At 45.7% G+C, this 21,563-nt stretch overlaps 1 protein-coding gene across 2 annotated transcripts in view; it reads left to right on the forward strand.

Annotated features, from left to right (window-relative positions):
- LOC126539816 (uncharacterized) overlaps positions 1-21,563 on the forward strand; it is a 212,396-nt gene that overhangs the window by 71,273 nt on the left and 119,560 nt on the right. For both annotated transcript variants that reach the window (XM_055075745.1, XM_055075746.1), the window contains exons 14-16: positions 3,173-3,256; positions 15,519-15,592; positions 16,055-16,328. In XM_055075745.1, coding sequence (XP_054931720.1) covers positions 3,173-3,256; positions 15,519-15,592; positions 16,055-16,328 — 432 coding nt within the window. The remainder of the gene's footprint in view (positions 1-3,172; positions 3,257-15,518; positions 15,593-16,054; positions 16,329-21,563) is intronic.

The raw sequence follows: 21,563 nt of genomic DNA on the forward strand, positions 1-21,563 counted from the left end.
AGCCATGAAAGCCAGCATTGCCCGGTACCTTAAGATACCCGAATCTTTGGCATCATGAAGTGCGTCAAGCAAAGGTACTGGAAGCGGTTAGTGCATCGTCGGCTGGCAGCTATGGAGCGCAGCGTGTCGGAAAAAAAGATCACTGTGCTCGTTACCATGCATTTTATTGCCAGTTCATGGAACGCAGTGTCGCGAAGCACAATCGCGAACTCGTTCAAGCACTGTGGCTTTAAGCGAAAGACTGCCTCCTCTGCTGGGGACGCAACAACCTCAATGCCGCTCGAGGCCAATGCAGGGTTCGAAGGTTTAAACCTCACCACGACCTTCGCCGAGTACATGGAGGCCAACGACAATGTTGCAATCTGCAGCGAGGTGTCGCTGGATGACGCCATCGAGGAGGCTTTGCCGAGTGCTGGCACCGCTGTGACATCGGACGAGGATAACGACGACGCCACAGACGACGCCTTTGCCTACCACGTTCGCCGAGGTGCTACGGCATATAGATGGTATCTGGAACTTCATCTGTTCAGGCGACGCTGTAGAGGACCTCCTTTTGGACGTTGCCCAACTCGAGCGAAAGCTCTTGGTTCACGGATCAAACAAGGTCCAAAAGAAACTTACCGACGTTTTTTAAAGTTCGCGCCGGCTGGCGGGAATTGCGGCAGTGGGCAGTGGAGTGCCGTAAAGGTTCATTTGAGTAAAGCATGGTTAGTACCTGTACTGCAGCATTAATTCATATCGCATTTACTTTTTTCGTAATTTGGATTTCCAAGCCTTGCAGAGTGTGTTACTAGTTTACATTGAAGTTTCTCGTAAATCCGTCGCACGAAATAAGTAGTATTTTTAGAGGCATAATTTATGTTCAGACTTTACGGCGCCCGCATTTTACGACGCTCTTTCACGGTCCTGAGAAAGTCGTATAATCGGGGTTCCACTGTACCAGCACTAAACTCAGCAGAGTATTAATAATAGGTCTATAAGCCATAACCTGTTACAATGTCCTGCATTATATATATTTTACCACGGAATATCCATTTAGCTAGGCAACAAGGAATCTATTCTACCAAAACAGCCGAGGTACAATAAGTATACTGCTTGACACTAGATTTAAAAAGAACTAAGTGATATCAATCTTGCTACACCTAACTCGCCACACATTAGCTTCCACAGATGCAGCTCAGACAATTTTTTTTTCCCCTTCATACCAAACCAGCTGAAGATGATTGCTGCATTCAAGCTCAGGAGGGACTGTACTATGCGCATCTTTTTTTTGTGTTTGATTGAGTGCCCTCCTTGAACAGCCATGTACTTCTGTTAAAAAAATATATAGAGAGAGCTATAAAGATAAATTGGGATCCAGTTAGCAAATAAAGTTTTGCAACCTAAATGATGTCTTGGTAATAGAGAAGTGCTAACTGGCTTCTAGTTTTATTTCTATTCCTTAAAATTGTCAGAAATAATAAACATAACATTCTCAGGGTGTCTACCAACTGGGAAAACCGGGAATTCTCAGAGAATTCGAATAGTCTGAAAATACTCTGGGAAAACTCACGGAATTTGTGCTTCTCTCAGGGAAAATTAGCTGTGATTTTATTGAAAGGGAACAAAAGTTGTGTTAATGCTAGCTCCAGTAACAGAGGAATCGCAACAAATCGTCATTGACACCATGTCATTGGCACGAGGTATTGCCAGAGTAGTTAACGGCCGATTTTCCAGACATCCAATTTTTCGGACATGCCCGATAATTTGCACAGCTTTGCAGCGCCACAACGTAGTCCATATAGTCAATGTATATTGCCCTGACTGCAGGTCTGAAATGGCATTAATCAAAGCCACCACCGCTGCCATTTTGATTATCTCGCCGCCTCTAACAGGCACTCTCGCACGCAGATCCGCTGGCAGCTGTAGCCACCACCGCGGCAATGTTAGGCCTAGCTACTTTGATGTTCGCTGTTAAGCTCACTGCAGTGCGGTGCCATGTTTTTCATTGAAAGAATTCTCCGCTGTCAGCAATGGCACCGACTCCGCCTTTGTAATCCTCGGGATTGGCTTTGAAGCTCGCAAAGCACAGCACGTTGCGTAATGCCAGTCTCCGAAAGTTAGCTTTGCCTCTGTACTGTTGTGTATTGCGGTGAAGTTTAGCAAGCGTGGAAAGGGGCAATTGTCACGGGACACAGTATGTATTTCTTAATTATACACGTGTGCACCCCCGTCTCCTTTCACAGTATGAGCACCTATATGCCTTATAAGTGTACTGGCAGGCCTTAGGAGATTTTTCGGACATGCCTGTGGCAATTTGAGTCCTTGAGGGCAGTTAAAGATCTGCATTCATTTTTTTCGGACTGCCCGATTCTTGGATGTTCTGGCGGCCCCTAGAGAGTCCAAAAAATCGAATGTTGGCTGTACAACTGACCAAGAGGATGCTTCAAATGCTCTGTGGGGCGAATGCATGGCGGAAGGAGGATGACAACAGACAGGACCAACGCACTGAGGAATTAACGGGAAAGGAAGCATGCTGCCGCCTCTTTGAAGGAGCTTGAACTCAAAAAACAGTGTTGGCTGATGCCGAGATGCAGATGACCCTCACCTAAACCAAAATAAACTCTTTAAAGCAGCGAAACCCAACACTGAGATGTTGTGTACGGGCTGAGAGTATGTCAGGACAGTTGAGGTTGATTTCCCAGCTGCTGGGAGAGAATCTTAGTTGTGAAAAAAGTTCAGGCCTCATACCGATGAGCTTGGTTGGTCCATGTGTGTCTGGTTAAAGTGCCCCAGCACAAGCTCAGCTCATCGACGGTACTTTTCATTATCCTGCAATGTGTTGGACGAGCTACATTCATTTCACTGGTTTTTCCGGCTCCTGATAGTTGGCAGCACACATTCTGCTGGGCATTGCAAGTTGGAACAGGTTTATTCTGGTGGAGAAAGCAAAACATGTTGGCATCTGGGGTTTTTCAAAATAGTTTGGCCATTTTTGGTCAGAATTTTGGATAATGGTATGGCATAGCAGGGGTAAATGCAGCAAGTAAAGTGCCCCAAATTGGCTGGTTTCGGTCCTCTGTGCCTACCAAAATGTGCAGAAGGAGTTGGAACTGCAGCAGCGAGTATACAACACGACAAACACGCAACGGAAAAAAAAGCACATAGTGCTGCCTTTGTGTTCTCCTCGCAGACTGTACTGCTGGAGGCCAGCCAGCTGCCAGAGAAGATGCTCACCTCACACTGCTACTACTCGGGAAAACTTGGCCTGCTGCATGTAAGTAAGACAACACTGTTTTGATAAGCTGAGTACCTCTTTTCTTTCAACTGCAAAGCAGTAGTAATGCCCTGGAAAATGAGTTTAAAACATGCTTCAAAGCATTCTTGTGGACTAGATGAGGGAGTTGTAGAAGTCAGATTTGGACATAGACAAAGTAAAACTCAAGATCGTAGTTGCTGTGATCTTGCTATGCTGTGCTATCTACAGCTATGAACAGGCTAATTCATGCCTGAGGTAAATGTGGTCATTTGCAGAGTGGCTTCAAGCACGGCAGTTATGTATAAATTTTCGGAATTCACTAACACATCTTTTCACTGTTTTACACAGTCAACGAAATGTCATGCCGTCATTCACATGCTGTCATCCAGTTAACTGCTCTGCTCTGTGAGTTCAGGCCGTCAAAGGACTCTTCCTTGTGCTGATAACTGTCGCGTTGTGTTCTGAAGTACTGCAGTTGCAGTGGTACAAATTTTGGGCAAGAAAATACGGTGCTGCACATGTTTGGGAGTCTCCTAGCATTGCATAACAAGAATGTAACAAGCTGTCTGTAACTTAGGTACAATAAAATTAAAATTACCGTTCCATCTACCCTCAAGCAACCATGGATATCCATTGGACATCCTATGGATGTCCGTTTCTGATATAACGGACATCCACTGGACGCCCGCAAATCTCCAGCAGACATCCATAGGACATCCAGCCGATATAATTAAAAACAAATTTGTACATTTATCGGTAATCCAAAATCAATATAATGAAGTTCGTAAAATCTGCAATTTGCTTCTACGCGCATAATATATTTGTGCACATAATATTGCACAACAATGCGAAATAGCTTCCCCATCGCAAAGTGAACAGATCTTCTCATCTTGCTCAAATCATGTCCCAATCACGATCGGGCAGCAGCTAGGACGGAGCAACCACAGAAATGCGAGATAACCGTGCTAATCTTGCAATGCCAGTCTCAGAAACGCTCGAAACGCACGCGATACAAGCGTGCCAGTGATTCAAATGTGCGCAAGCCAATAAGAGCATTCTTTATGCACTACATGACTACAGAAACTTTGTAACTTGACTACAGATTGCTTTCTTGGCCTTTATTCTTGCATGCATAAACATGGCATGGCGACTAAGGACGTCCATTACTACACGGCTTGTATGGTGCCAGTGGCCACAGCAGAGCGTAATGTAAAGGACGTTGGAAAAGGACCAACATCGGTGGATGGCACGCAGCTTATGTTGGCTCTAACTGTCCAATGGAAGCCTCCCCAAGACGTGTGAGTGAGCTGCCTAGGAAAAAAGCTATTGCATTCTTGTGAAGGTGCTTTAGCTGTGGCCACATGCATTACCTATAAGTCATCATAAGAGCAAACATATGCCTTGCACCAATAACATTCATATATCATGATCATCATCATCAAGAACAAACACACTTCAACTCTTTAATCGAATTATTTTGAAAAATGCTTTCCCAGGTGGTCAAATTACTTTATTGCGGATCTTGAATGTACAAAATGTATAAAGTTACAAATAAATAGTAAAAAAAAAAACTTAGGAACAGTATTTTGGTGTCTGCATCACTCAGAACTGCAAAATGTTCAATAGTATTTCAGAGTGTGGTACTCCTTGAAGCACGGGTCTACGCACAGTGCTTTATCGCAGTCTGCACACCTAAAATGCGTGTCCGTTCTCCTCTTGGAGCGACGAGTTGTGTTGGCGCACACATAACATCTCTGCGTGTGGCTTCCTTGGGCAGAGGTCTGAGGCACCCTCTCGCGTAAGCGCATTGCCGCAGAGAGCAAGAATACCTCGTGAGTGGTGGTGATAAACAAGCTAAGAGCAGCGCCAATCAAGATAGAATCAACATCCGCCGCCCCTGCGAGAGCGTGCCGACAAAGAGAAAAATGACGTTTTGTGCGCCTCCGTTGCGATCACGCGGCGAAACCGCAACCGCAACAGGGGTGTCGCCGCAGTCTGCGCGACGCGCTGATGTTAGAAATCAGTTCTGTTTATCTCCCCAAGAAGATAGCACAAATTTCAAACACTTTTTGTAGGTCCTAAGAGGTGGCAGCACCTCCCAGTGAGCATGCATCATCATTATGGCGTGAAATTTCAGTAGGAGGCTCAAAACTGTACCCGTACGGCAAAGACGTTGCGGGACAGAAAACCGCAGCCGTACATGTACGGCAGAAACCTTCAAAGGATTAATATCTGAAAAAAAAAAAAAAATTAGGGGAAAAAAAAGATTAGAGAAAAAAGATAGAGCACAGTAAAACATGAGAATTTTATCATGATTTTCTGACACGGCCACACCCACTTTCTAAACCGATTTAAACTATAGTCGAATCTCGGTAATTTGAACATGAAGGGGCCCGAAAATTTTGTTTGAATTAAAAGGAAGACTTATTTTTGAAGTATTCATGCACCATAGCACGATGCACGAGCTGTGTGAGTCGGGAAATATGCTGCGTGCAAGCACACAGCAAGCAAGGACCACGAAACTGCCCATTCCAGCCAACCGAGCGCTCGGTTCCTGATAACGGCAGGAACTGAAACTTTAAGGAGCGGGCTAAGCGGGCACTGGGCCGTTGGGGCTGGCGGCTCCACCGCGAAGACGGTCGAAGATGAAGGAATTGAGAGGGAGCGTGAGGGGAGCATAGTTGCGAGAAAGGGCGGGAGGGAAGCGAATTTGCTTTCCATCCAGTTTGTTGGATGGCGATAATTACTACCTCTGCCACCTACTGCCACCGAAGTAGTGGAGTTGCTGAGGCCAGACTGGGCTTCCTCTACTGCTTCCCTCTACGTGCTCGCACGTTTTTTCTTTCGTCTGCTGACAGATCGGCACTGTGCTTACCTTCTTCATCCTGCGTTCTTAACGCGAGTCATGTCTTATGAAGATGACTAATTTGTTGCCGTTGATCATAATCATGTTGGTGTGCTCCATTCTCTTGCGCTATCACCGCATTCAAAAGACAAGAAGAATGAGGTACTGGATGTCGCCTTCGTGTCCTTGTATTCTATTCAGAGTCTGTCTTGTACAGAATTGGATATGGCGCACTGTTTCCAACAACCTTTCCATTGGAACGTCTCGGTTTAGACGCGTCATTGTAAGATAACAAGCACGAACGAGACCAACCAAGCCAACCAAAGCAAGCGAGAGCTGACACGAACAGACGATAGTGCGAAACAAGCGGTCACTCTGAACCAGACATGAATACAAATAGAGTGGTCAGGTGGGTTCAGATGATACCAGTTTCCTGCATGTATGTGACTAGGGGCTGCTCTTATTTGTCTCTTCCACTTGCGGCTCGCTTGCTGCCATGGCGAGCCATTCAAAATTGACCCAGGACTGATCCCTCCCATGGTGTGCGTTTTGCCACTAGTGTGGCTGGGTTATTGCAGTACACGACCGGCTTTATTAATTCACGACCTGCTCACTCTGCTGCCTCCTATGTCAGTGTGTGTCCATGGAAATATCACGTGGCTCCTCGGGAGGGACAGTGCGCTGCAACAGTAGGCGCCACAACTTACCTTCATCTTAGCGTCTCCCGTCATGGCCCACCACAGCTGCATGTAATCGTTGGCGACTTTTCATGTTGGGTAAACGCCCGGGGCTTATTAAATAAGCACACACCATAAGGACGCTGCGTGTGTATATTTAAAACATGTTAGGCTGTTCGCGGTAATATTAATTTTTTCAGAGCAGCAGTTTTTGCATTTGGCACTACTGATAGGAGCGGCTGTGGTGCTGCTTCCTTTTTTTTTTTTTTTTTCGACTCTTCCCGTACAGCTGGGAAACACACCTAGCAGCATCACAGGGTGAAGAAGCGCCACATTTGGAGTAAAAAACATGGTTTTCATGCTTCCTAGTTTGCTACATTTAGAAGCGTTCACCTGATCGTTAAATCACTTCAAACGAAGTATTGTTCAAGAAAAATGTTCCAAAAAGATACAACCCCACAAGAAAACATTGTTTGCTCGACATGATTTATTCCAAGCCTGCAGGAATCTTTAATATTAAACTTTCAGGATCTTCTGCGATTTTGGCTTGGTGTTAATTACCTTTCGCTTGACATGCTCCTCTGCCAAATCATAAGTGAAATTTGTCAAAAATGGCCTCATGAACTTCTGCATGAACAGCCTTAGCAGGGCAAACAAACGGATTCTTTCGAAGTGATGGCAGCACCAGGTCCGTGAACTTCTTCAGTGGCTTTGGCCCCCTAACAAGTGCAGGAGCCACACTTGATACAGCATCTTCCAGGCGGCTGACGGAACCTACGAGTGCCAAAGTAGGATATGACAGCCTGCCATGGCCCATGCATGCAAGGATGGCAGTGGTGGTAGACCGAGAGGCTGGTGCCTGTAAATTAATGAGGCAGCCCTCGCATTTAATGCAGTCCTGCACGGCTCTGACCAAGAAGCCAGCAATCATTGCCAGCGTGCTGGCTTGAAGGCTTCGCTGAGGGGCACCTGCAAGAAAGAAAGCAGATTTGAGCTTAATGAAGCTTATTCTGGAAAATCCTAAGTGATAGCATTTCAGTTCCAAAATCACTCTTAAAGGCACTGCTGCCATCAGTAGGCAACATGCTCTTACTTCATGGAATGTGTAAATTCGCAGCGAATTCAGGACAGTGGCTCAGGTGACAGTGCCCTTCAGAAGTGATCATTCGGCAATGCTGGGTGCAGAATGAACGCTATCCCTTCCTCTTGTTCAAAGCTTCTGCTGTTTATCCCCTCATTCACTGACCCTAATCATCTTGTGTCACCGCATGAACTCACTGTTCTAGATCAAAATCTCTACTTTTTTGAGGTTCACAGCAAGAGCATAAAAGGCTATTGCACAAGCTTTACTTGATGATGTTGCTGTTTGGTGCCAGGCGTTATAGCTTTTTCGTGATCAACTTGGAAATTGCATGTACACTTAAGCATACAGAGCCTAAACCATTATGAGTTGTCCCAACACTTTGCATACTTGGCTAGTGCTCCAGTGCAGTGAGATGAAGGAGCGGAAGCTTCCCGACGTTGTTGTCAGAAGTGGCCTTAGCAGGAATGGGAAACGGCTTTGTAGCCTTCCCCAGCGAGCCCACCACGCTTCCTACGTTGGCACTGGAAAAGCGTGGATTCCAGTGACCAAGATCTTCTGCAATGATGATGGCTGCGTAGGCATCAGTTTGGAAGTTCAATCCGTTGAGCTGCCTGATTGTGGGGAAGAGCGACTTGACATCATCGCTTGAGAACTTTGATGTCAGCACAAAATGAAATGCTATCTTCAAGAGGAATCTCGTGCACAGCACTGTGAACATGCTGGTTACTCTCAGTGCTTCATAAGTCACTTCAGACAAGAACTCCATCTTATACGTTATGGCTTCCTTCCATTCACTGAAATACTTCAGAAAGTCATTTTCTAGCCATGAAATTCTGTAAACGAAAGGTTCGTAGAGTAGTGAAATAGAGCGTGCCACAAGAAAAACACCAAAAGCCTCTTCAGTAGCTGTTAATAAAGAAAAAGTGGTTTCCATACGCTAGATGTTAGAGTTTACATGTATTTAACTTTGCCAATCCATGTATTCTACAGCAAGATAGGGTAGGCATAAACACTGCCGAAACTATGACACACCTCTTGTCATCTGCACTGTAAAATGGCATTCTCATGGCATCTTTGCTGGTCCAGTGAAGAGTGGTGCTCTTAATATTGGGCAGTACAAACCCTTTGTGCATCAATTCCATAAATTCCACCGTCAGCAGGCAATTCTGGAAGCCAGTAGCTCCAAGGCTCTCTCCATGCTATTGTCACGTGGTGGTGACGTTGAAGAACACAGTAGCAATACTGTGAAAGGCAAAACACTTTTATTGGGCGAACCTGTGCCCACAAAACACTTAAAGCACAACGAGAGCGGCGAACACAGTCGGCGATCGTCGAAAATCTGATCAGCAGGTCAAGTGCGTCAGCTTTTATACAGCAGCCATCGAAGGTTCCAGGCTAATCGTTGGGACCTGCATGCCTTCCACAAAGTTCTACACCATTCGAGTCACGCGATGAAATCAGATAACACAAGGTTCGGCGACAACAGACAGCGGATAGCAGCATCGATAACTTTCCAGAAACTTCGGATACATGCAGACGCGTCCCGCGCTGTGCGATAACATTTGTTAGGCGGCGAAACGTGGTCGCCCGTTAAATATAAGTACACATGTCACTATTGTGAAAATTGCAGGACTGTGGTGACCTAAACATGAACAGAAATCACTGGTGTTCATTCTTATGTTATCTATTCAGCAACCGTTCTTTTCCATTTAGAGCATGTATCCTTCACGAAGACAGCAAAAAATATGCCTGCATACCGTAAAAACCGGACTATAGGTCGGACCGGAATATAGGTCGATCCCCCAACTAACGAATCCTCAAAATGAAACAAAAAAAAATATCCTTTTCAATGGCAAAAGTACCGAAAGACATGACACCCTTACCTTGAAACAAATGCGACTCGGGGGGTTGCACAATGGTGACAGTATTTATTTAAATGCTGCTCGCATGTGCACCCGGCCAAGTTTTTAGCAGTTTCGCGCGATCATCGACACGCGTGCTTGTCAACACTTTATTAATGGTGCTGAGCAGCGAAACAAACGAGATACGCGCATGTGTACGCATGCCCTTACTTTCGCTATTTCGCCGCTCCTTGCCGTGATGATAAGGTGCTGACAAACACGCGGGTCGATGGTCGCGCGATACTGTTAAAAGTTCGTCGGGTGTACAGTACACAGAAGGGCACGAAGTGCGCAAGCGCTACTCCGAATCAGAGCAATGCCTTTGATCAGAGTCGGATGACGAGTGCTTCTCGCTGGCCAGTCCATAGGCGCGTGCGATCTCTACCGCTTTCAAACGGATGCATTCGGCAGTCACAGGCAGCGATCTTACACGCAGCTCGCGGACGGACTCCGCAACCTTGCCTTCCAGTTCTGCAGTCCACTGCGATCGGGCACGAAATGACGTTTTCTTTTGGTTGCTGCAAGTTGTAATACGTTGCTTTTGCCTCCGCCACTACCGAATGCTCTTTTCGGATACTTCAAGTTCGCGCTGTGCCGCCAGGTTGCCGTGGGCTTCCGCGTACTCAATCGCCTTTTTCTTGAAGGCGACGGTGAATTGACGTCGGCTTCCGCTCCCGCTCATTTTGAAACAAAATGAAAGTGCAGCCTTTAATTAATATAACTTTGCGACAATGGAAACGCAAAATGCCGGTGTCACAGGTGCCACAGCGTCGCCACGCCGCCATGCTGCTGATGGCGATGGCGAAGGCGGCTGTTTACTTTATCCGCCCATTGTTGCAAGACTTCCGTAGTTTTTCCGCCAATGTCCGGTATATAAGTCGAGGGTCGACTTTTCGCGATGGGTTTTTGAAAAAAAGTTCGACCTATATTCCGGTTTTTACGGTACTTCACCTGAGGTGAAAAATCTTGGATAGCCCTGCCAACATTCATTTTTTCGAAATTTGACTGCCACAGGTGCCACAGGTTGAGGTTAGGCACCTCAACAATTTGAAGGCACCTTGCTTCTTCTGGATCTTATACAGCAGTCTGTGATGGGGCAAAATGTTAGTGGGGTAAAATTTGAATGGCTAAAGTAGAAAGGATCAACAGTTCCGCTCAGTGGGACGTACCCCTTGTGAAGCATCAGTATTTCAGAGGTAGTTCTGCCTCGTGAAGGCATCTAGGCTTACCTTCCGCTTGTCGAGAAATTCTCTTGGCCCAGGGACACAGCGAGCCGGCAACGGCGAGCGGAGACCCGCGCCGAGTAATGATGACTCCGTAGATGACGGAGGCCTTCACTGGGGCGCGGGAGCGCCCAACTGCAGGCACAAATAAAGTTGGCTCCAATCCAATCCAATCTTGGCCCACTGGCTCCGTAGTTCAGTCACGGAAAACTTGTGGAATGTTATTCCCTTTGTTGTGTGCCTGCACGATTTGCAGAGCGGAATGCAGCAATACACCATTGCATGCGATGATTTTTCACGTCTGATGGGTGCTATAGGCTGCCTGTTAAATTCTGTAAAATTCCCAGCTTGTAGGCTGGAAGCAAGCAAAATAGCCAGAAACATGGTGGGGAAGCACACACACTTACACAAGCAACGAACACTACCTCGCTTCCACCGCCACTATGACCGTACGACAGCCTGCAACCGATGGCGTGGCATGGGCAGCGTTGGGTAAGTTGTGGTGTCATGGAGCCGGAGAACAGGTCACAAACAATAAAACCAGTAGTGTTATGGCACGAGGCAGAAGCGACGACCTTAGAGAAAGTGGCATTTCTGTGGCTTTTTTTTTTCTCGCCCGTGAGTGCGTCATTAAGGAGTTTCTCCTAAGCCTTTCCTCTATGGTGGGGTCAGCGCAATGCTGGTCAGAGGCGCTGCCGTGTGATTTGGCACGCTGCTCACAATGTTGTTGCAGCACGATATGTTCAAAGTAACCGTGGCAAATGCTTGCACTTTCGAATTACTAGGTATTCTCACCCATTGGAATACACATAAAGTTGATGGAACCATGGTACATGATGGTACAAATAAACCGGAAGTTCGAAATAAGAGCGTTTGAATTAACGAGATTGACTGTGCCTCTAAGGATGCTAGCAATCAACCATGACAAGTCGGCTCTTGACAATCCGAGAATCGCTCCTAAATCTAAAGTCTCTTTGTGTACCGTGCTTCTTGCACCAAAAACCAATCGAGAAGAGGAGAACGTAAGAGGAAACTTTAGCTCGGGGGCTCCTATCTAATTACATGGGAAAGGAGAAATCGTTTGTCTCTGCAACCACTGCACAAAATTTGATGAGGTTGTTTGCATTTAAAAGAAAAAGTTATGATCTTCTGACTTTTGGTAGCATTATTTAAGCTGTCAATCTTTCAGAAAAATTGTAGAAAAGGGCGAATTTTCAGGAAACACAACTATCAAGCTTACAACTAACTCAGCAACAAAAAGTGATATCGTGAATCTATAATAGTACTTCGAAAATGGACAAAATTGATGTAATAGGTATTGCTCTGCAATATACCATTACTATACGAGTATGATTTGTGCCCCTTGTAGACATTGTAACAAATTCACATAATCTGTAAATCCTTACTGTATAGACACGTGTCAGAGCCACACTTTTTTTCCACAATTTTGATGAGGTGCGGCCGTTGCATGGGACCGAATCTTTTCATCAAAATGGTGCCGGCACAGCCAGTGAGTGCTAGGCACCCTGGATCCCCGAATGTATTATTGTATCAGTAGGGGCATGCGAAAGAGCGCAGCTAGTGAAAATTCACCAAGTACACACAGTAGATCTTGAGCTGCCAAGTTGGGGGTGCAGCTCTTATGAGTCTATACGGTTTAATAACAAAAGGGTGTCTACCAACCAGGAAAACCGGGAATTCTCACGGATTTTGAGTAGTCTGGAAAAACTCAAGGAATTTGTGCTTCTGTCAGGGAAAATTAGCTGCTAATTTGTTGAAAGGGAACGAAAGTTGCAGTAATGCTGGCTCGAGTAACAGACACCAATTGTAACAAATCGTCTTTGACGGCCTTTCGTCGGCTAGAGGAGTTGCCAATGTACAATCAATGACTGACTTTCCGGATGCCCGATAATTTGGACAGTTTTACGGCACCAATACGTACCCCATAGAATCACTGTATCAGAACGTCTGAAATTTCCCACGCAAGAACCCTTCGCCCTCCGATTTTCCAGACTTCTTGCCATGACCGCAGGTCCGAAATGGCTATGATCAAAGCCACCACTGCTGCCGTTTTGATTACCTCGCCACCTCGAACCGGCGCTCTCGCACGCAGATCCTCTGGAAGCCGTAGCCACCACTGTGGCAATGCTAGGCCTAACTGCTTCTTGCTGTTGGGCGCCGTATTTTTCATTGAAAGAATTCGCCGCTGTCAGCAATGGCATTGACTCCGCCTTTGTGGTCCTCGCAATTGGCTTCGAAGCTCGGAACGCACTGTGCGTTGCATAACGCCAGTTCCTGAAAGTCAGCTTCGCCTCTGTACAGAAATGTCACTTGGTGAGGCATATGCAATGTATTGCGGTGAAGCATAACAAGCATGGGAAGGGGCTAGTGCCACTGGACACAGTATGTATTCCTTTATTATACACACGTCCACCTGGTATCTCCTGTCACAGTATGAGCACCAATATGCCTAATAAGTGTACAGACAGGCCTTCAGAGCTTTTTCAAATGTGCCTGTGGCGTTTTGAGCCCTTGAAGGCAGTAAAAGACATGCATTAATTTTTTCCAACTGGCCGATTTTTCGGACGTTTTCGCGCTCCCGAGGGAGTTCGAAAATCTGACATGGACTGTACAACTGACCAAGAAGATGCTTCAAATGGTCCGTGGGACGAAGGAGTGGTGGAAAGAGGACGAGAATGGAAAGGACCTATGCTTTGAGAAACGAACGGGAAAGGAAGCTTGCTGCGACCGCTTTGAAGGAGCTTGAGCTCAAAAAACTAAGTTTTGGCTGACGTCAAGATGCAGATGTCCCTCATGCAAACAAAAATAAACCCTTTAAAGCAGTGAAACCCTACACTGAGATGTTGTGTACGGGCTGAGAGTATGTCAGGACAGTTGAGGTTGACTCATTAGCTGTTGCAAGAGGAGGAGGCTGAGGAAAAGCATTTATTGAAAAAAAGAAAGGACAAGCAGGTGTCTTTCTACTTGTGTGGGAAGTGACCTTAGTTCACGGCTCCTGCGGCTCTTGCTGTCTTCCGGGCCCACTGCACCATTTGCTGTTGCGAGAGAATCTCAATTATGACAAAGTCTGGGCCTCATACCACTGAGCTTGCTATCAGTTGATAGAAATAGCTCATATATGAAAGTACTTGATTCTGTATGCATCTCCTTTTTATCGTATTTGAGAATGACCAACTTGACTTGCAATTTTTTTTTTTAAAGACATTTTATTTGTTGTGCATTTTACTAACCCCTCTCTTCTATTCTCTTTTTGAATAAAATTAACACTACTCCTTAGTATTCAAACTGGATTAAGTCATTTTTTAAAATTTTTTCACATGCTTACTAGTGTGACAGCATCGGGCGACGTGGTTTCCCGTCTTCACATAAAACATAGTTTTGTGTCGCTCAGGAAAAATTTGCAAAGGCACTCAGGGAAAATCTGGAAAACTCGGGGAATTTGGAAATGTCAACTTGGTGGGCACCCTGATCAAATTTGTCCACTTTAGATGCTATAATGGATGCAGTTTACAGATTGGTGGTATGTTTTTAACGTAGAGGAATTAAATTTTAAACTTTGGGCTTATATTTTTATTTAAGGTATAATTATTTAAAAATCCTGGTTAAAAATTCAAACGCTAAATCGAAATTTCACTTCCAACCGTCACTAGAACTTAACTCTCTCTCAAGTGCAAAAAAACTTTATTGAAATTGACCTGGTGGTTATCTCAAAAAAGCATTTCTGCATTTTACACGTATTTGAATAGGCAGTATCAGAGTTGGGGCCAAGCTAAAGCTTCCTCTCAAGCTTTGATCTCTTCTGCTTACGGTGATAACAAGATGGTGGCACTGCGTCAATGAAAAGCTGTGTGATACGCGGTGTGATGGCATCTCTTGAAGCTAGGTTTCTCTTGCAGTTTTTGAAGAAAGCATACTAGTAAAGTGCTGTTTTCTCGATTTCTACTGCGTGTGTTAAAATATTTCACCAGGAGCTAAAGAAAGTTTGAGAAACGGAAAAAAAAAGAAATCAGTTGGAAGATAAAAAATTGTGGCCAAAATTGACCATCTCAATTGCCATATCCCCCCTTAACTAGGCATATAAGGGGCATCTGAAAGTGGAATATATCATCTTGTTTCTCACATTTTGTGTTCCCCAAGTATAGATTTCCATGCAAAATTCTTATGCTCGTCATGGGCATACTCTATCTAGTCATTCTCTTATAGTGTACTTGCTACTTCAGCGCTTATTGCGTCATGACAGAGTTTTTGCTTGCTTTATTTCTCTTAAACTGTGCATGTGTTACATATAAACTTGAGAGCATGCACTCCATCAATATTTTATTGTATTTGTATGTGCAATGCTTTGTATTATCTTTGGCACGGTTGTATCGCTATCTGTCAAAAGTGATGGTCAGTCAATACTTTCAAGCCCATTTTCGAGGCTTTTTGTCCACATCCTACAGAATCATTGCCTTCCAGTCTTGATGCAGAAAATTGAATTGAAAATTGTAATGCATCTCATGGTGTTTACCGTGCTTTCCGTGCTGCAGGGCACACCAGTCCTTTCCCTGCTGAGACTTCTGGTGCAGCCCTCACTCCTTGCTGTTTATGGAAGCACTGATGAGTATGCACTGCTTGTTTTACATGTGGTCATTATTTTACAATCAGTCTTACTGGCTGCCCCATGCATTCTTGGTTAGGAATGCACTTTGCCCACCTGGTACAGTTCAGAGCGCTGCCATTCACTAGTGTCGCTATTCCCCAGGCCTCTGCTATCTTGCTAGCCTTGCTTACTTGCATATTTTGAATAGAACTGATAACTGTAGGCCAGTTTTTATGGTGGCTCAGTGCAGCAGCCAAAAGATGTATTTGCCATCCATCCCTTTCGACAGTGTTTGACCTGTACATGTAATGTCCAGCCTGATGTGCTCAATCCCACCGTCAAAACACTCGGTTGGCCAGGGTTCTGATTGTCACTTTCGCCTCTACTGGTCTCTAGCCATTCACTGCATATCAAAACTGCTCACTGGTGGTTGTAACTTAACCTGTGCAACATTTGGTCGAAACTCGCGACTGGCAACCGCAGGGTGACGCAGCTGTTTCAGCATCTGCTGACCCTGGGTCTGCAGAACCCATCGCGGCTTCACCTGGCACAGTCGGTGCTGGGCTGTCTGGAACGCTGTCCACCAGCTGCACCTCTTGCCTGTGCCTTCTGGATGGCACTGGCCTCGTCTCTGCTCCACTTCTTGCAGTCGGGCCAGGAGGTGAACCAGGGCAGCGACCTGGAGCCCGACTTCTCGGCTCTGGTGGCTGCCCTCACTTTTCCCGTCCATCATGCACTGCCCGATCTGGGGGCCAAGGTGGGTACACTGAGTTTTACTTGTGCAAACTTTGATCACCCTTTGATTACTCAATCCCGAAACTTGAGTGACGAGCATCAGCCACAGCAATCATTTCACTTCTTAAACATCTTGGTAAATTACTGAAACTCAAAAGAACTATCGCGAGGGAACACCACACAATGTAGTCTGCAAACAATGTAAATAACTGGTTCTGAGTTTGATTCATTGCAACTATAAATATCACACTTTTGTATATTCTCCTACTACAAGTTGGCCATATTAGGCCGCTAGATTTAACGAGCGCCATCTCATAGGAAGTCTGCAACCAAAGTTGCGGTTTCTTGTCTACTTGACATGGCGACCACTGTGTTGGTGGCTGCTATGTGTGCAGCATCGAACATGTAATTCATGCTTGAAACAATGTGCAGCATTTGAAATTTTAGCATAATGCCATCACACTGTAAAACCTTGTTAACTTGGAAGCTGTAAGAACTGGAAAGAAACTGCAAGGCTGTAGGCTCACATGCTGGCTTTTTTTGGGTTGAGAACTGATTGCCCCTGCTCAAGAATGCTAGTCGTCTTGCTCAAGGTCACGATTAATATGCTTTGACCACATCGATGCATCACCGACAATATCCTAAATGAAGAAAAAGAAAAAAAAAGACTAATTCGCAGTGCGCCATTGCTGCGTGAGGCCACAGAATAGCAGCGTGCAGCAGAGCGAGTGTGTGCAAATGGTGATAGTCAAACCCACTTCATTCAAGTGCGAAGAAAATTTCATTGTAATAACCAATAATTGTTAAACCAGGTTACACAAAAAATTGGAGGGGACAAAGATTGATGCATTCTAAGGGGGAAGGCGGCTTTTGCATCACGAAAAATGGTCAAAGAAATTCATTTTTAAAAAATCGCATTTTCAATTTCTATAACTCCTTTTCTATAACTCCTTTTCTCTCTGATTCAGGAATATCACTGTAAATCACTTAGAAGTGCTCTAAAAATTTTGTTTTATCAGTCAAGGTGGTGATCGCGGAAATCACTAAAGAACAATGTTTTTCAAGCCACAGTATATCTCCGGAACAGGGCAACCCAGCGCTGCCATCTTGGTCTCATTGGAAAGCGCATTTCTCCATCTTCAAAATTTCTGCTTTGGCTATCTCCTCCATACAGAAGCAAGCACTCAAAAAGCAAATGATTGAAGGTGTGGGGATGCGCGACTCTCACGCGTCCCCTGATATGTTGTTTTCCAGCATAGCTCCCGTCTCCTGTAATCCGGCTTCGCCGTGTGGCCTGGGGCCCACGGTGGTTGGTGTGGTTGAAACGCAGTACGAGAGATGGCGTGAGTGTTGCGCTGCTAACGCCGCCTCACGGCGGGGTTACTTGGGCGCGGAAAGGAGAAGGCGCTTCCTCTTTGGTTCGGGATCGGCAAGCTGCACGGATGTTCCGCGAGTGCGCCGATCCATGCTTCTGCGAGACCGTCTTATGAGGCCTCGTTCGAACGCGCCACTGTTCGCGTGACCGTACGCGCGAACAACCAGGCGCCGGGATCCAGCATGGGGCAAACATATTCGCTCGCTATCCAGTCGCGGTGAGTCGGACTTCCTAGATTTTTCGTGTGCCCATCGGCATTTTTAGGGTTAGCAACTCGGCATTGATCTATGAAAGGTGCAATAAATGCCCTTGTGATTGTTTGCACTACTGTGTTGTCGTTCCTTTGTCCCAAGAGCACGGGTGTGAGTTTACCACAAAGGTCATGCAGGAGTCTTGCAATTGGCCGCACCCGCCACGGGACTCCAGCACGGTTTGCCATTGGTCCGGCGCTCGCGTCATCGGCTCAGCTTTTTGTACCTCGCGAGTCTGGCTTTCCGCTCGCCGTAATCTCGATGTGTCAAAACGGGCGCTACCCGGACATCGCAGTAGCGTGGCCGGTTCCTACGTTTGTGGACGTCTCAGACCCGCAGCTAAGCATACTGAACATTGGCGACGCGTACATTGCGACCAAGATTCGCACATGGAATCCTCGGACACGTGGCGAAGCCTCTCAGCACTCGCTGTTTTGGAATTCGTGACCAAGCACATTGCGCACGCAATCCTCGGGCCCGCGGCTAAGCATTTTGCACATAGGAGTCTCCGACTCGCCGATCAAGCACATTGCGCGCGTAATCTCGGACCCTCGCCTAAGCGTTTTGTGCATCGGCACATCCGACTGCGCGACTAAGCACATCGAGCATCGACTCCTCGAGCCCGCGTCTAGGCATTTTGCACTTCGTCACCTCGGACTGCGTAACTAAGCACACCGAGCGTCGACTCCTCGAGCCCGCGTCTAGGCATTTCACGCGTCGTCACCTTTGACTGCGTGACTAAGTACACCGAGTGTCGACTCCTCGAGCCCGCGTGTCGTCACCTCGGACTGCGGATAGGCACATCAAGTGTCGACTCCTCGAGCCCGTGACTAGGCATTTCACACATCGGCACCTTGGACTGCGCGGCTAGGTACTTCGCGCTTTGGCACCTCGGATTGCGTGGCTAAGCACATCGAGTGTCGACTCCTCGAGCCCGCGTCTAGGCATTTCGCACGTCGTCACCTCGGACTGCGCGACTAGGCACATCAAGTGTCGACTCCTCGAGCCCGCGTCTAGGCACTTCGCGCGTCGTCACCTCGGACTGCGCGACTAGGCACATGAAGTGTCGACTCCTCGAGCCCGTGACTAGGCATTTCGCACATCGGCACCTCGAACTGCGCGGCTAGGTACTTCGCGCTTCGGTACCTCGGACTGCATGACTAAGCACATCGAGTGTCGACTCCTCAAGCCCGCAACTAGGCATCTTGCGCTTCGGCACCTTGGACTGCATGACTAAGTACACCGAGCGTCGACTCCTCGAGCCTGCGTGTCGTCACCTCGGACTGCTTGACTAAGTACGCCGAGTGTCGACTCCTCGAGCCCGTGACTAGGCATTTCGCAGATCGGCACCTTGGACTGCGCGGCTAGGTACTTCACGCTTCGGCACCTCAAACTGCGCGACTAAGCTCATTGAGTGTCAACTCCTCAAGCCTGCAACTAGGCATTTTGCGCTTCGGCACCTCGGACTGCATGACTAACACATCGAGTGTCGACTCCTCGAGCCTGCGACTAGGCATTTTGCGCATTGGCATCTCGGACTGTGCAGCTACGTACTTCACGTGTCAGCACCTTGAACTGCGCAACTAAGCACATTGAGCGTCAGCCGTCAGTGAGCCAGAAAATCGTCTCGTGTGCATGAAATCAAAGGGCAGAGATCCGAAAAACCAAAGACAGCAAAAACTACAATCCTGGTGCATTTTGAGGGATGTGAACTGCCCTAAAAACTCTGAAAGACGTTTTCTCAAAAGTGTGTTTAGGGCGTTCTGCATTGTCTGTGGAAAGGATAGCACCGGAATGCCTGGATCAATTTTGATCCTGTTTGTTTTTAGGTAATGACAGTCTTCAATATCTTGCTGAGGGCTTAGTTCTTCTTCTGCATGCTAATTTGTGAACGACAACTTCTGGTGCAATTAGAGAAGGTGAACATGATGTTCTGTGTCAAAAAAAATAAAGCGGTTAAAAAAAGTTTTGGAGCTGTTGAACCCTGTAGTGCTTTTTTGAGCAAAGATTAAAACTACAAGCAGCCCCCTGGCATGTTTTGTTAAGATATAATGCTGGCTGCCACAGGGCCACTTAAGAGGAAGCTTTAGCTCGGGCCCAACTCCGACGCGGCCTATTCAAATACATGTAAAACGCAAAAACGTTTTTATGAGATAACCCCTGGACCGATTTTGATGAAATTTGTTGCATTTGAAAGAGAAAGTTAAATTCTAGTGACTGTTGGAAGCGGAATTTCGATTTAGGGCTTGAATTTTCTTAAATCGATTTTCAAATATTTGACCGTTTGAAAAAAATGGAAGCACGAAGTTTCCAAATTCATAGCTCTGCATCAAGAACTGATATCACGGTTCTGTAAACGGCATCCATTAGATCATTCAAAGCGGACAAATTCAATATGTCATTTTACATCTTACGTGAATTTTTTACGTCGGTTACAACGGTTTTGCAAAAGTTGATTTCCCTATGATTAAATATTTTTGATATTCATGTGTAACAAATCAATTTTGTCCGCTTTAGATGTACTATTAGATGCAATTCACAGAATTGTATTATCATGTTTAGTGGTTGAGTTACAGAGTCGTAAACTTGATAGTTTCGTTTTTTGAAAATGTTCGATTTTTGGCAATTTTTCATAAAAAATTAACAACCTAACTCAAAAATTCGAAACGAACAGTCACTAGATTTTAAGTTTGTCTTTTAAATGCAACAAACCTCGTCAAATTTGCTGCAGTGGTTGCCGAGAAAAACGAATTCTCCTTTTACATGTATTTAGATAGGAGCACTCGAGCTAAAGCTTCCTCTTAAGAGCTATGTTCATCAGTGGTGCTAACACCTCGCCACCTGGCCATTCAACAGGCAGCCGAGAAAGATTCTCTGCACTTGAAAAAGGCCAAGAAGCGATCGCAAGAGAAGGTGGAAAGGCGGCAAAAGAAGAGAGTGCCTAAGGACATCTTCAGTTACGCTGCAGGGTCATTTTAGACTCAATATATGCGCTCAAAACTTTCAAAGCTCATTTTCTCAATATGGCTTTTTTGGCTGGTGAGGCTGCTTATTCCAGCCATATCTCTGTAACTGCTCATCAGATTTCCAGAAGTTCTTTTTTATTGTGTATCTGAATAAATTTCTGAGGACAAGACAAGCCCATTTTTTTATATGTTATAGTATCTGATTGTGATATTTAATTAAAATTTAATTCATATCTTAATCACCAACACTAAATTCGATGTACTGCTAAAATGTTTCAGCAAGGAAATCTTTAAAAAGCGCTCTGTCTTGCCCTGAAGTATCCATCTGAGAATCATGATAGTGAATTTCACAGTTGCGGCACCTTTTGAAAATTCTCCAGGCCTGGAATGAGAAAACCATGTGCACCATTCTGACATATTGCTGTAACTTGAGAACCAGTGAATATAACTGCATGAAATTTTGTAGCTCTACTAATGCTTTTGTTATGAGTCAATCCTGAAAATTTCATTAAAATATCTCAATAAGCAAGAAAGTTGGTATCCGAGGGTAGCATCCTCCCTTAACGTTGGATCTTGTACTGTCCTGTGACTGGCACAGCATGGCCTTAATCACATTTGCGCCATTAAAGTTGAATTAACTAACTTGAAATAATTCGAATTAACTA

This window comes from Dermacentor andersoni, chromosome 2 (assembly GCF_023375885.2).
Source record: "Dermacentor andersoni chromosome 2, qqDerAnde1_hic_scaffold, whole genome shotgun sequence".
NCBI lineage: Eukaryota > Metazoa > Arthropoda > Arachnida > Ixodida > Ixodidae > Dermacentor > Dermacentor andersoni.